Below are 14,194 nucleotides of genomic sequence, written 5' to 3' on the forward strand. Positions count from 1 at the left end.
TGATCAGTCTTCGGATGCCTTCTTGTGTGGTAAGTCATGGGCCATTTGAGTTGCACAGCACAGCTTAGCCACCTGACCTGACTGCAGCCTGGAACCCTCATCACGCTCATGCTGTACTTTATTCATTCACGGCTCCACAACATTGATATGGAGGAATTCCTGGAGGGGGTCTTGCTGACGCAGAGCCGAGTAAATGACCACTTAAACTGGGTCCATATGCATCTTCTCTAATTGTTTGTTAAACATAAATAATTGGTGTTGTTTTTCTTGTCATTGGGGACAAAATCTACTTTTTGTGCTGTAAAATGTTACATCACTGCCTGTGCATCGTGTTCTTGCTTCAGGTTTTAATTTTGAAAAATGTTTTCTTAGGCAGTCGTGGGCAGAACATATTCTGTGCCACAGTTTGCTGCGGTGGCTTTCACTTGAATAGTTAGCCCTGCCCAACGCATCATGGCTCATGGTGAGGCTTTGTAATTATGAATTGAGTCATGGTGATGCGATGTGTGCAATTACGAAGGCTCCCTTGTGCTCCATATGATTATTATGGCTCCTAGTTACACTGCTGGCTCACAGTGGCATGTATTACTGCTCCCCCATAAAAGTCCACTTAGTTTAACAGCGACAGGAGAGCTCGGAGGACATGGCCAGTGAAACCCCGGGCAGCGTCTTGTGCGGTCGGCTCAGAACTGGGCCTTTTGTTCACTTTTCACGAGTCCTGGGAGCCCGTTAACCCAGCCGGCAAGGCCTGCGGCCCCCATGTTTTACTGTGGCAGTGACAGCCCAGCACTCCTGCTCTCGCCCTGCCTGCACGGCTACTGCTGGACGCTCGCTGTTTTACATCCCTTCACTGGTGTGGAAGACCACGCTCAATGTTGTTTTACTGGCCGCTGTGGAGTATCTGATTATATTTTAAAGTGCGGGTGTGTGCTCATGTGTATACGTGTGTGTGTGTGTCTCCACATTCATTTCACGAAGAACGATCAGGTGACAAGATGAGCTGTGATCAATGAGCTGTCGACAGAACACTTCTGACCTAGTGGAAAGCTAGTCCCCTGACAGTCCCGGACCGTTTTAGGCCACCGGGGCAGGGGCGCTGGAGCACAAAGAGCGCTCTGTCTCTGTCAGGATTCCCCCGAGGAGTCCTGCACGGGCCCCGCTCACCTCCACAACACCAGGCTGCAGCACTTCATCTGTCTGTACTCACTCTGTCCTCCATTTGATACAAAAAAGTCATATTATTTACACACCCTCAAGCTTTAATAGGCTGACATTAGTTATTCTGCTCTCACCAACCCTAACGATTTTCTGACAGATCCAGTTATGCAAAATCCAAAGTCATTAAGAGTGTGTAGGATTTGCTAATGATTGATGAAACCGTATACAGCTACACTGATGCTGAAATTACACTTTGCATTATTGTAGGGACTACGATGCCAAAAGTAATATATAAATATTTTGCTGTTTTGGGCACTTTTTGGATTAAATATAGATGTTCCAGTCCCTGGAAAATAAACACTCCATACTGTAAACAATTCCTACAGTTTTACACTTTAATAAAACGACTACCACTTGCCCAGTTAATTCATGACTTCTGAATGACTTCATAGTGTCAGGAAAATACATCTTTTTCTGTCATATATTTGATAGTTCTGGTCCAGAGACAAAATTAAACCAGGAACAAGACTATATCTTTTTTTGAGGGCGTAAAGTAGTTGTTTGCTTTAATATTGTTCTGTTAGCATTTTTTTTCTTTAATACAGGTCAGGAGAGACATATACTATATCATGAGTTTAATGCAAAGCCTAAAGCATTAAAGCCCTTCTCATTTCATAACACCCAGCTTTTATGAGGTCTTTCCACGTCATGTAAACCAGTTGGACCCAGTCATTTAAATGTTTCACATGAATTCCACTAATAATTTATTTTTATTGGCCACTTATGCTTAGAAAGTTAAATCAATGTCTAAATTGATCTAACATCACATTTAGAATGATTCATGATAGTTTTACTGATTTTGTAAGGTTGTAAAGGTTTCCTCATCTCTTTACTACAAAGTTTAAGAGTAAATAAAATGTCACTGGCACTTAACTTTATACATTTTCTATCAAAGTTTAGCTAGAGGTTGTGAGAAAGTGCCACTGTGGCAGTATCCATGTCCACATCTCTCTGATACTGTACCGATGTGGAAAAACATGCATTGGTAGAACATCCCATTCCCCAAAGGGCGCATTACAGGACCAAGCAGCTCCTTCAAGAGAAATGATGTAACTAAACCTGTTGCCAGACATTTTAATGCATCCAACCTCCAGTTCAGTCACCCTCCTTTTCTTTTACAGCTATTGAACGGAATAAGCCCAATCAAAGAGGTGGTGATACTTATGTCTTTACACCTCTTTTGTATTTTTAGCTGTGACCAGCTGCTCTGTAGCTGTCGAACAGTCGGGCCACGAAAATTTCCCCACCCATGGGTAGCCACAGTTTTCACTGTAGGAGGCTGAAATTTGGCATGGAGGTCAAGTGTGCGTGTGAGAAGGTGTGTCTTTCTGTTCATGCCAGTTGGCTAAAGGGGGGCATGGCAATGGGAGGGGCAGATCGCAATAAGGCCCATAATGTTCGGATGGTTTCGCAGACTTGCACAAGATTTTGTGGGAGGGTTGGTCATAAGCCAAAGGACAGCTAACTGTTGAGGCCAACTGGCAAAAAGGGGGTGTGACAGTGGGAATGGCCCATAACAAAGACTTAATATGTTCAAACTTTGTAGGAAGACACACACACACCATCACACACACACACACGCACACACACACCATTTTGCCATGAACCAGTTGTCGCAGACACTTGTGGGAGCATTACTGGACACAGCAGAGTTCCCTTTTCATTGGTGAACATTAGCCTATATTTAAGCCACGCCCCCCGTCATGACTCATGAACCATTCATTGAGGCTTGCAGGAGGCATCAGTACAGTGCCCACCGCATAGCAACTACAACTTTTTACCTATGAAGCTGAATTTTTGCAATGGAGGCCTAGTTATTATTTGAATATAAATGGAATTTATGAGACTTATAAAAAGAAAATATAAAACCTGATGACAACTGCATGCCAAAACAAGTTAGTTTGAAGAATTAGTTGTTCATAAGTGATCCTGGGACGCTCTGCATTGTGGCTTAGTGTGAACTCACATGTCATGTGTCTAATGCTTTGAATTTGTGTGAACCCATTAGATGAAAATACATTTTTCAATATATATTTATATTTTTATAGTTACATTTGGTGGTGGCTACACTGTTTTGTGAGATAACACAGTGAATGCATTACAAAATATGAACACAGGGCTGCACTGGCTTTTTGTGTCAGGTATTACAATGCAAGTGAATTGGACCTAGGGATGGAATAGTTACATGGAAGATGTGTTAATTTATACTGTATATCAATTTAATTAATGAAATAAGTTAAAGCATTTCAGCATTAAAATATGTTTGTAGAGACTAGAAGAGCTTGGTCTGTTAGTGACTATTTAATGCAAGAAAAGCTTTATTTTGCCTTTTAATATGCCAAGCCACACCAATGTCCAGCTGCATGCATAATGAATTTGAATAGTTAAGTAAATTTTATTTCATTTGTAGAGCACATTTTACAACAACAGATGTTGACCAAAGTGCTGAACAGAAGAGGCTGCTGTGGATGGTGACAGCACCTGGGATGCTCTCAGGACATGTGGGCACTTTTTCTGCATCAGTACTGATGAGAGTTTTAGACAAACATTGTACAACATGAGCTCACAAAACAACATCCGTATTCTTCATCAGGGTACCAGAACAATTTTTGAACGTTCATAACCTGGTACATACTGAGCCGCTTGTTCAAACAGCAGAGAGACCTTTCATTGTTAGAGTTTGAATTGGAGTTGGTGTAATAATCCTTTCCATCACTGTACTGTCTGAACCGGTTCTTGGTCGTCATTGGTGGAAGGGAGGGAGACTCTCTTAACAGGTCTTTAAGGCATAGCGTGAGGTAATGTTGGAAGTGATAGGTTCTCCCCTGGGGTTGATTAGGCTCAACCCTGTAACTTTCACTAATGGTATATGACCCCTCAGAGCCCCAAGTCTCAGACAACACACACCCCACCACACACAGACGCACAGACACAAACCACACAGTCCAGCCTCAGCTCCCAAACTCCCAATTGCACCAACTGCTGTTTGGTTTACATGGGGCTGGCGGCAATTAACTGTGTTATGCCAAGCTTATTATCTGGCTGTTGCTTGCTCGATAAACTGTTCCACTTGCTCCCAGGCAGTTGACTCAGTGGAACAGTAACTAGGTCCTCGTGTTATCAGTGCATGGCTGTAAAAAGCCCACATTTCTGGATGATCAGACAGTATAGTGTAGAATTTCAGGCTGGTTGGTGAATGCAGAGTGTTATCTTATTGTTTACCTGGGCAACATACTGTTGAATTACTGCAGGAAAGATACATCTGTAGACATACTTTCACATTAGGTATAAATCAATATGTTATGTTCAGAGTATTCAAGGACTTAGTATATGATAAAGTGTGGCAGTATAACTTTTTTTTTTTTTAATGAAAAAACACTGTTTTGATGTGTCCACTTTCCATCAACCTGCCTCATCTAGTTCTACTTCAGTTGGTGATTACATACATTTCCCCAGTTGAGCTCCAACGGTATTGTAGCTACATGGCAGTATTGTGCACGGAGGTATTAGTATTGTTGCCTTTTTCTGACACACATTTTTCATTGTATGACTTTTGAACATCGGTGCAAAATGTCCGAAAAGACTGACATCAAAACCTAATGCTTACCATTGATGCTTTATGGAGCTGAAAATTCCTCTGTAATTAAACTCTATAGTAGCTCAGTTGTAGGCTTAGTTTAGTTTAGTTTTGGTTTGTTTTTTTGACCGTGTTTGGTGGCTTAATTTCAAACCTTGGCCATTATTTCTATATTTAATTATCAATAGACTTACAGTACAGACTTACTGGTTGATTTAAAAGTATGCTCCACACAGTTTACTACCAACAACGTACTAATTCATTGTTTTAATAATCAGGTCTACTACTGAGAAGTTTCTTTCCTCCATAATGCTTAGTTTTCATCCCCACAGACACTAACTAGTGAAGAAGAAGAACGTCATCATCCGTATATTCTTCCTGTTTGGTTCTGCTCCCATTTATGTAATAGGTCAACACTATAACAAATTAACCAGTTATTTATGGTAAAAGCCTGATTTATCCAACAGATATTAATCTCCAAATGTTGTCTTGTAATTCACCACAGTGACAGGCAGACCTTTTAAATAAACACTCGGGGTGACCGCAGCGAGGGAGGGCCATCGCTCTTGACGAGTGATGATCCCCTCCACTATCTCTATGCGCTCAGAGGCCCAAACAGTTTATTTCGTGTTTGCAGTCACTTCCTTGGGGCAGTTAAGCTGATGTACAGTTTGACAGAAATGGAGGCAAACCAGATCATCGGAGGAAGATTGTTTCGACCTGATAAGTAGAAATGGGTACATTAGGGAGAAAAATGGAGCAAAACACTAAAACTGTGGGATTAGCCCTCATATTCAGTTTACACAGACAGATGCCACATGCTGCTATCCTAACCTATTATTATTCCGTGTTTAAGGGAAGTAGTAAGTCGTTTTTCCCAACAGATGAATCAAGGACATACACAGAATTTAGAAGACAGTTTTGGGGTGAAATAAGGAATTTTTTAACAACTCCTGGAATAAGTACTTTGCTTCTCCTTCACATTAAAAAAAACCTTTGTGATCATGCAATAGATCCCTTTTTTCCACATCTTTGGACTTTATTTTGTTCTGAATTTACTCTCACCTCAATGCATTTAACCACAGAGAGAATTCACTTCTGCTTACATGTTTGCTATGGCATCGCAAAGCAACCGAACTCACTTGTACACATTGCGGGTTTTACTTACAGTAACCCGCCACTCTTCCTCCACTCCTAAGCCAGTATGTTAATGTTGGCAAATCTGACTGTGACACATGATTGATAACCTTTCCCAAGTGTGCAGGATCCAAAGGATTAGCAATGTTTACTTCTAGTAGCATGCTGGGTACCTCCGCTCTTAATGACTGGAATTAATAACCTGCTGACGCCTATGAGACAGCTATGTTTATGTATGGGCAGAGACGTGACAGTCTGCTCTGGACGCTGAGTAGATGTAAAAGTGTCTGCCCTTGACCAGAAAGGTTTGTGTTTATATGTCACTTATGGTGATGGTAATATTCTTTTTTTTGTCTAAAATGAGTCTTACAAAATGTTTTTATTTCTTTTTTTTCGTCTCTGTGGATTGGCCTTTCACATTTTTAGGTCATATGACTTACTGAGGTATTAATAATGCTGAAATAGGGCAGTGTTTACATTTCTCCCTTGCTCTCTATTTGTCTCGCTCTTTCTCTGCTTCTCTCTTTTTCCCTCACTCGCTCACACATACACATGCAAACACCACAGGGCATGAGAACAGGGTAAATCCTTGACAACTTGAATGAAACCTCACACAAAGAGTAAAACTCGGGGGGACGAGAGAAACGCAACACCGTACAGTAGCCTGACCTCCTCCAGCTACCATAGACACATATGCACCAGATACCGGGCGTGGCCACCTTGTCACACAAAGCCAGAAATAAAGAGGGAAGCTATTGCTTTCAGCAGTAAGACCCCCAGGTGACCTTCCCCAGTGACCTCAGCATGACCCTATACTGAGGAAGGAGAGAAGCAAAGCGCCTGGTATCACTGCACAGGAGTAGAATGAGCAGGGATGCGACCACAATAGCTAGAAAGAAAGGCGCTGTCATTGTATGCTCGCAGTAAATCAGCGTAAAGGTAACAGACCCAGTTCTTGGGCCCATGTGCTCACCTTAAAGGCCTGCTTCAATATGCCGGCACACTAATATGTCAAACGTTTTTCTGCAGCTACGCTCTCACACTGAGTGTAGCCTGAAGTCCTCGGTCACCCAGGTATTGTTTCTTAACCATCTCTCCCCAGCTCGGCTGTCTTGTCTCTTTCAGGTCAAATAGAGGTAAAGGTGCATGGCTCTGGGGTGCAACTGTACTAGGCCTAGGCTTACATGATGGAATGTGTCACATCACCCTTTTTTACCAGCTGGTAATGGATAGGGGCGACTGAATTGATCATTTCCACCAACAAACTCAACAACAACAACAACAAAAAAACAATCAGTGATCACAGAAGCTTGGTTTGCACACAGCATTTGAGTTTCATGTGCTCCATGTTTTACAATAGACAGCTTATACACTAGGCAGATCCTTCCCATCTTAACGCAAGTGTAAACTGTTATCTTTTCTGTTTAGGTCCGGATATGGGACAGCTTACCCCATGAGAGTGCCATATAGCCCCATATGAATCCTGTCCTATCTGTGTAAATTTTCTGACCTCTCTCATTTGGTTTTGTCCACAGTCGACCTGGAGCACATGAGGACTGTGAAAGCTGACAAACACCAGCGCTTCTGCCAAGAGAACAGCCTCATCAGTCAGTTTGTATCGGCCAAGACGGGGGATTCGGTCAGTACCAGCTGGGTCAACGAGTCACATCCGAAATGTTGAGCCAACAAGAGAAAAACTCTGTTACAGTTTGAGCACTTCACAGGGATAGTTGCAGAATGACTTTTGACAAGAATAGGATTCTGTATTTACTTTTGTTCTCATATTTTCTGTGTCCATTTCTCTCATCTCTCGCTTCTTCCTGCTCTCAGGTATACCTTTGTTTCCAGAGACTCGCTGCTGAGATTCTCGGCGTGAAGCTCAACAAAGCAGAAATCGAACAGTCCCAGGTGAGCATATACTGGTATCAGTGCCTTTCTCTCAATTTGTATCAGAAGTCCAGTCTTGCCATCTCTCAGTTCATATCACATCTTAAATATCTTCTTTGCTTGGAAATTATGTCAGCTACTAGCCAAATGCTGTTAAAATTTCTGTGAATGTTAAGTTTGTCATATCTGCCATTCAGATGGGGAAAGCAGCTGTTTTGTTCCTAAAATTATATGTGATTGGGAACTAGTGAAAGTGGCTGGTGACTTCTTCAGTGGCTTTTCTCACAACATAATGTGTAACACAAAGCCTAAACTTAAGGGAGGTCACAGGGAGTGTGTTAGGCAGGTCAGCGGAGGTCGCCACACACTGTAAAGGACCTTTTGTTGTGTAAACACTGGCTTGTTATGTCTGCCTGCTGTGATGGTCTACCTGCCACTGACACTGCCCATCTGTAAATAGACCCACATTGACCACATTAACGCGTGAAGTCAGAGGTTAAAGGTAGGCAGCCTTGAGGGTGAGAAGGTTAGGATTGGTTGTCTGATTTATTTGGTTTATCTCCCACCATCGTGGGCTGAAACAGGGTCTCTGCTCATCAACCAGACCAAAGTGCCCCATGGTGGCAGCTGTAGGATTTACAGGGTCACCTCCCCCAGAAGCATTAATCTTGGGTCTGATATGACCAGTTGGAGCCACACTGGCTGGGTAGCAACTTATGAGCGCAGGGGCTCTGAAGAGGTCAGGACCTCCAGAGAAGGGAGAGCATGTTAGTGCCAAATTCTCAAGCCCCCTCTCCCTTCACCAATGCTGCTGTCGACAAACAAAAAGTCACCGTCTACTAATGAAGCCGCCCGTCTACTTTTCCACTTCCTCACCTCCCTTGATAGCTGCCTCAATTAAGCAAAGTGCTTTAATCCAGGCTAATCAAGCAGGTTGAGTGGCTGGATCTTGTCTGCCTGTCAAGGAGAGAGGTCAAGACCAGCTGACCAAAAAACAGAAAAACTTCATACAAGTGTTTTTACACTCATCTTCACACAGGATTGGGTGCATTCTGATGCATTTCAATGGACAAAATAGCATAATTATCACTTAATGTTTTCAATATGATAATTTGGCAGACAGGGTGTGTAACAGAAAAGGAAAGGACACAAACATTTTTTGTACACCAACCAAATTAGCCAGTGAGCCCTCAAATACTTTCTGAATCATGAGAGGGGTGGTATGTAGTAAATTAACCAACGCGCCACTTTTTTTAAAAACCCATTCTGGCTGAAACTATGCAGCGTGTATTTCCCGGTGGCTACACCAGCTAGAGATGGTGCCAAAAATCCTCTGTTAAAATAAAATTATAATCATCATCCCATCAATAAGCATACTCTGTCGTTGTTATTGTTTTCATTTTTTACACTGTTTGCATTCCATTTTCATAATGTGTCCAGTTGCCTACGTTTCATTTTCATGATCGCATGAGGAAATATGATGCCATAAAACTTGAATCCTCCATGGAAGAAAAATCATGCAGGAAAGCAGGTCATGTACTTATCAGGATATATGCACCAAATAGTATACAATGTGAGTTGTTCACATGATGATAAGGATGTCATCATGGGTGTCTTTGAATGATACAAAACATTGATGGAACAGCAATGGGAACATACAGATATCACATACATTTCGTAACTGACTGCAGATGTTATGGGTGAAAAAGAGATTGCCCAGTTACCCATCCTTGTTTTTTTTTTTGTTGTTTTTTTTTTTTATCACTGGAGATGTGAAGGAGTGACATGCTGACTTAGTTTCATGGATATGGAGATATGGCTCCAGGTCTAGCTGGGAGGCCAAGCGAAGCCTCATTATCAGCTGTCAGGTTTAGAGAGCCTAACATCAGGGTCGCAACCCCAGACTATATTATATCTGCCTGGGAGCCCTCTCCATCATAGTCCTCTGTCTGCTAGATCAGATACCGAGACCACTGATCACTCAGCGACTGCCACACCAGACTTTGTCAGCTTGTTAATCAGACAGCCAACTACAGCCTGGGATCCAGCCATGTGGCCTGCTCTTGGACCAGTTACACTTAAGTTAAAACATACACCGGATTAAAAGGAACAGGAACAAATGCAATGTGGCTTACATTCACAACATGAAATTATATTACTGGACTGATAAAGAATGAAATTACAATTTTACTTAAAAAAAACAACAACAACAACTATCTCTTCCATTAGTGCGAGGGGAATTACACACTTGAAATTAGACCACTTTAAATTTTTCTATATTGGTTCCTTGTATACATATTTTTTGTTGTAGAGGGTCTGAGAAACCAGCTGTTCCACAGAAAATGGAGGTAAATGGGTTATACATATTTTGGGAGCAAGATGAACTTTTCATAACTCACAACTCTGGCTCTGGCTGCTCCTGAGGTAGGACATAGGACGCATCATTTAATAAACAGATTCATGGGTCCAGACCAGTCTTTATCTGATTGTCAGATTGGCAGACATGTAAGAATATCATTCCACCATGCGGATGGCTTCTCTCCTGTATTTTTAAAAATGTACTTAATTATTTATCCTTTATGTAACCAGGAAGATCCCACTGTCATACAGTATTTCTTATACAGAGTCCTGGTCAAGATGGCAGCAAAAAGCTTAAAAATTACACATAAAAAAGCATGCACTTACAGAAAACAAAACACTTGTGTATTTTTCTACTGTTGTCTCTTAATTCACTTGATAGAAAATCTAGAGTTCACTGAATCTGAATCTCATGCTGCATGTATTTTTTTCAGTCTGTTTCTCATATTTCTTTTCTCACCCCATGACCCTCTCCTCATCCTTTCCTATCCTCTATCCTGACCCAACCTTCACTTGGTCTCCACACTTCTCACTCATATCATCTTCTCTCATACCCCTGTCCTTGTCTTTTTCTATTTTGTTGTTTTGTTTTATTTTGTTTTTATCCTTTTACTTCCTTCCATCTCTCCACTGTTCTGGTGCTCAGAGGATCGTGAAGGCTGAGCTGGTCGACTACCCACAGGACGAAGGCCCAGTTAGAAAAGATACCTCCCAGCAAAGCAAAATATGTTCTGTTCAATAGTTTGAAGTATGTCTGCACAATCGTACAGATATATCTTGGTATATCTGTCAATGCATAAAACAGTAGCTTTGTCCTTGAAAGTAGTCACAGTAGAAAGTGTCGTCTTAGTACCTAGTACCTGTGTCTTAGGTTTAAATTAGAGCTCATTAGACTAATAGAACCTAATCTAGTCTTTCTGATGTAGAATTATCATAGAGGTGTCATAGAGATGCTAAATCGTCTTAGGAATGCAAAGTATTTTGGCTGATTATTTGAGTGTGATCTTGTGAGGAAGACTTGGCCCTCAGAGTTCATGATGGTATCAGACCTGACCTCAGGTCGACCTCCATCCAGCTCATGCACAGACTTTTAGACATGGAGGGCCGAGGACTGAATCAGTGCCTGGATGTTGAGCTATGTGACAAAAAAATCCAATTATTGATACTGATTATGCAGAAATGGAACAAGTAGATTGTAGATTATTCACCTTTGTGTGATTTGTGCACTGCCTTGTAATGAACAAATTATCCCAAGTATAAAATCTCCCCTCAGTGGAACTCTTTGGGCAGCTATGAAAATGTCACGGCTCAAACTGTGGTGGCCTCAAAGACCATAAAGTATTTTTTAATTAAATATTTGAGTAATTTAACACTTAAGGTTGTATTATGTAAAACTGTATAATGTTGATTTCAGTGAGGGCCATTTAGGCTCAATTTTGCATAGGACTGTTGTGTTGATTGTTTCTCTGTGTGTGTATGTCTGTCTGTGTGTTTGCATGTTTTCAGCGTGTGGTGAAGGCAGACATTGTGAACTACAGTCAGGACCCCGTGGCCAGGACCGTCAACCCCCCCCGAAGCTCCATGTGTGTGGTGCAGTGATGCCCTGCCCCGCCTCATTTACACCCTCTTACCCCGCTGGCCCCTGGAATAGCCTTACACACACACTCACACACACATACATGCACACATAGCTGTAAAATGTGTTCTGTCAGTATTCCTTTTGGGGTTTTGGGGGTCACTGGACCAAATACTACACAATGAAAAGACCTTAAGGTGTACTGTGTATGTAAGTTGTATGGGTGAGACAAAAAACAAAATGCATAGCCATTTCTTGAGCCAGCCCTGTTTTTTTGATATTTAACAGGAATGATTTCTTGGGTAGTAGTGTTCCAAAAAATTAAAAAAATAAAAATAAATAAATAAATGAATAATTTAAAAAAAAAAAAATCATGCATTCATAAAAACAGAACATCTATCTATTTCAGTTATCATCATGTTTTTTTTTTTTTTTTTTTTTACTTCTCATCTTGACTTGTAACATCTAAAGAAAACTACAAATCCAAACTGATGCCATCTAATAGGTGAGGACACTTATTTTCTTAACTTATTTGAGGACACTTATTTTTTGAAGCTGGTTTCTTTAGGAGGCAGGGAGATCAGTAACTGGTGATGTAAAATAAATAAATAAAAATAAATATATATATATATATATATATATATATATATATATATATATATATATATATATACCATATTCTCCTCTGCCATTGTTGTTTGGAATAATGTCTTTCGATGTTTGGATATATTACAGTATATTGCTAAAAGTCTGGGATGTCAGTCTCGTATGTACACCAGCTGAGGGGCATTCTGGGTAGGCGGTAACAGGCCATGAACGCTGAGAGGTGAAATCACGGGCTATGTCATAGAAATCATTGAAATATGCCGGATGTAAAGCCAGCGAGGGGCTTTTATATCCATGGTGCTCCCCAGCTTCACAGAAGGGGAATGGGTGTTTCAGGACTGCAGCTGACTGAAATGAATTTGCCAATTAGGCTTGCTCTAGCAGTGCTGTCACATAAACTGTGTAGTATTATTTTTCATAGAAATGTTTTGATTTTTCATTCCTTCAAAGGCGCTATCATTTCAAATCCAAAAGACGTTTTTTTATTTGTTATTCTAAGAGTTAATTCCACATTAATTACAAATAGCATATCGTTTCCCCAGAGTATTATTATTATCGAGTGCACTGTATGTTGCATTTTGTCTGCCTTGACTACATACATAAACTATTTAGGTGTATAGTTCCATATTATGTGATATTCTGGGGTAAATTCTTGTGGTAGAGGACAATTCAGATGTTGTATGATAAAGATAGTTGAATATGACTCAGGAACAACCTGAGTGTCAATCCGAGCAGCTGAAATGTACAACAATTTATTAGGTGTCTATATAGCCTTATCCAACTGTCCGTTATAGAACAGAAGTTTGCATTGAAGATTGGCTATGATGCATAAAATGCTTTATAGGATCTTCATTTTGACCAAATAGCCTGTTTTAATAGTTCATTTCACAGTATGTGTTTTGGGGTAATAATATGCAGAAGGAACTATCATATTGTACTGTGTCTTTCATTGAAATATCTTCTTTGGATCAATGGTGTACCGATAATGTCAATACTGTACCATAACGAAGAACCACTTTATCATACATGTTGGCATGGTGGGATTTGACTTGGTGTCCGCCCGACTTTTTGTCCATCCCATGTGTAAAATATGTATCTGTACAGTAAAAGCGACTTGCATTGTATGTCAAGAGCTTCTTTTCAAACCTCAGAGTGCATCCTATAACTCGGTGGTCACATAACCAAAATGTTCAAGCTAGAGAAAGTCAGAATGTACAGTTCAAAGTGAATATTCAATGAACATTATTTAACGCACAGATCTGTGTTTGTAAATAAAACTGCTACATGGGAAAAAAAAATGTGTAGTGCCTTTTTTTTCAGCTCTTTTATTGTTATGAGACACCTCATTTAGTTAAATTAGCAGATGCATTTAGTTTCAGTTGTATCGCTTTACCAAAATACTAGATCTTTGCATGTGTGAAGCCTGCCCTTCTCATTGCTCAACCTTTGTTAGCTCTGGTGTCATTTGAAGTTATGGGTGCGTGCAGTCCAGGTTTCACTGACATTTTTCATGTTATGTTGATAAGACAAACCAGCGGAGACGGCCCTCAAAGTGCTCAGGTGAGCGGTGGATGATGGAAGCTGGGCTATAGCCGATGAGGGCATTGCAGATTAAGGATCCATGTGTTGAAATTTAAGCGTAAGAACTGAAACTTGACCACCCCAGAGATCCCCCCTCTATACAGGCCAGGATAAGACTCCAAAAGCTAATGAGGCACCTGGCCTTTGTTCAGTAAATCTTCATTGAAACAGGCCCTAAATCCACTCTGGACAGATGATACAAACGCCTTTATAAATGGTTGTAAGCTGCATTAATTAATCACCTTAATAGTTCA

General features: G+C 40.8%; 1 protein-coding gene across 2 annotated transcripts in view; it reads left to right on the forward strand.

Moving 5' to 3' along the window:
• Positions 1–12,354, forward strand: part of rab28 (RAB28, member RAS oncogene family) — a 28,906-nt gene extending 16,552 nt beyond the window's left edge. Inside the window, exons 5-8 of one of the 2 annotated variants that reach the window (XM_030061981.1) lie at positions 7,468–7,571; positions 7,763–7,840; positions 10,824–10,925; positions 11,684–11,789. In XM_030061981.1, the coding sequence (XP_029917841.1) occupies positions 7,468–7,571; positions 7,763–7,840; positions 10,824–10,919 (278 nt within the window). In that variant the 3' untranslated portion in view covers positions 10,920–10,925; positions 11,684–11,789. Of the gene's footprint in view, positions 1–7,467; positions 7,572–7,762; positions 7,841–10,823; positions 10,926–11,683 lie in introns of both variants that reach the window. The other variant, XM_030061982.1, reaches the window with a different exon arrangement.
• Positions 12,355–14,194: the final 1,840 nt, after the last annotated feature.

This window comes from Myripristis murdjan, chromosome 10 (genome assembly GCF_902150065.1).
Source record: "Myripristis murdjan chromosome 10, fMyrMur1.1, whole genome shotgun sequence".
Taxonomy (NCBI): domain Eukaryota; kingdom Metazoa; phylum Chordata; class Actinopteri; order Holocentriformes; family Holocentridae; genus Myripristis; species Myripristis murdjan.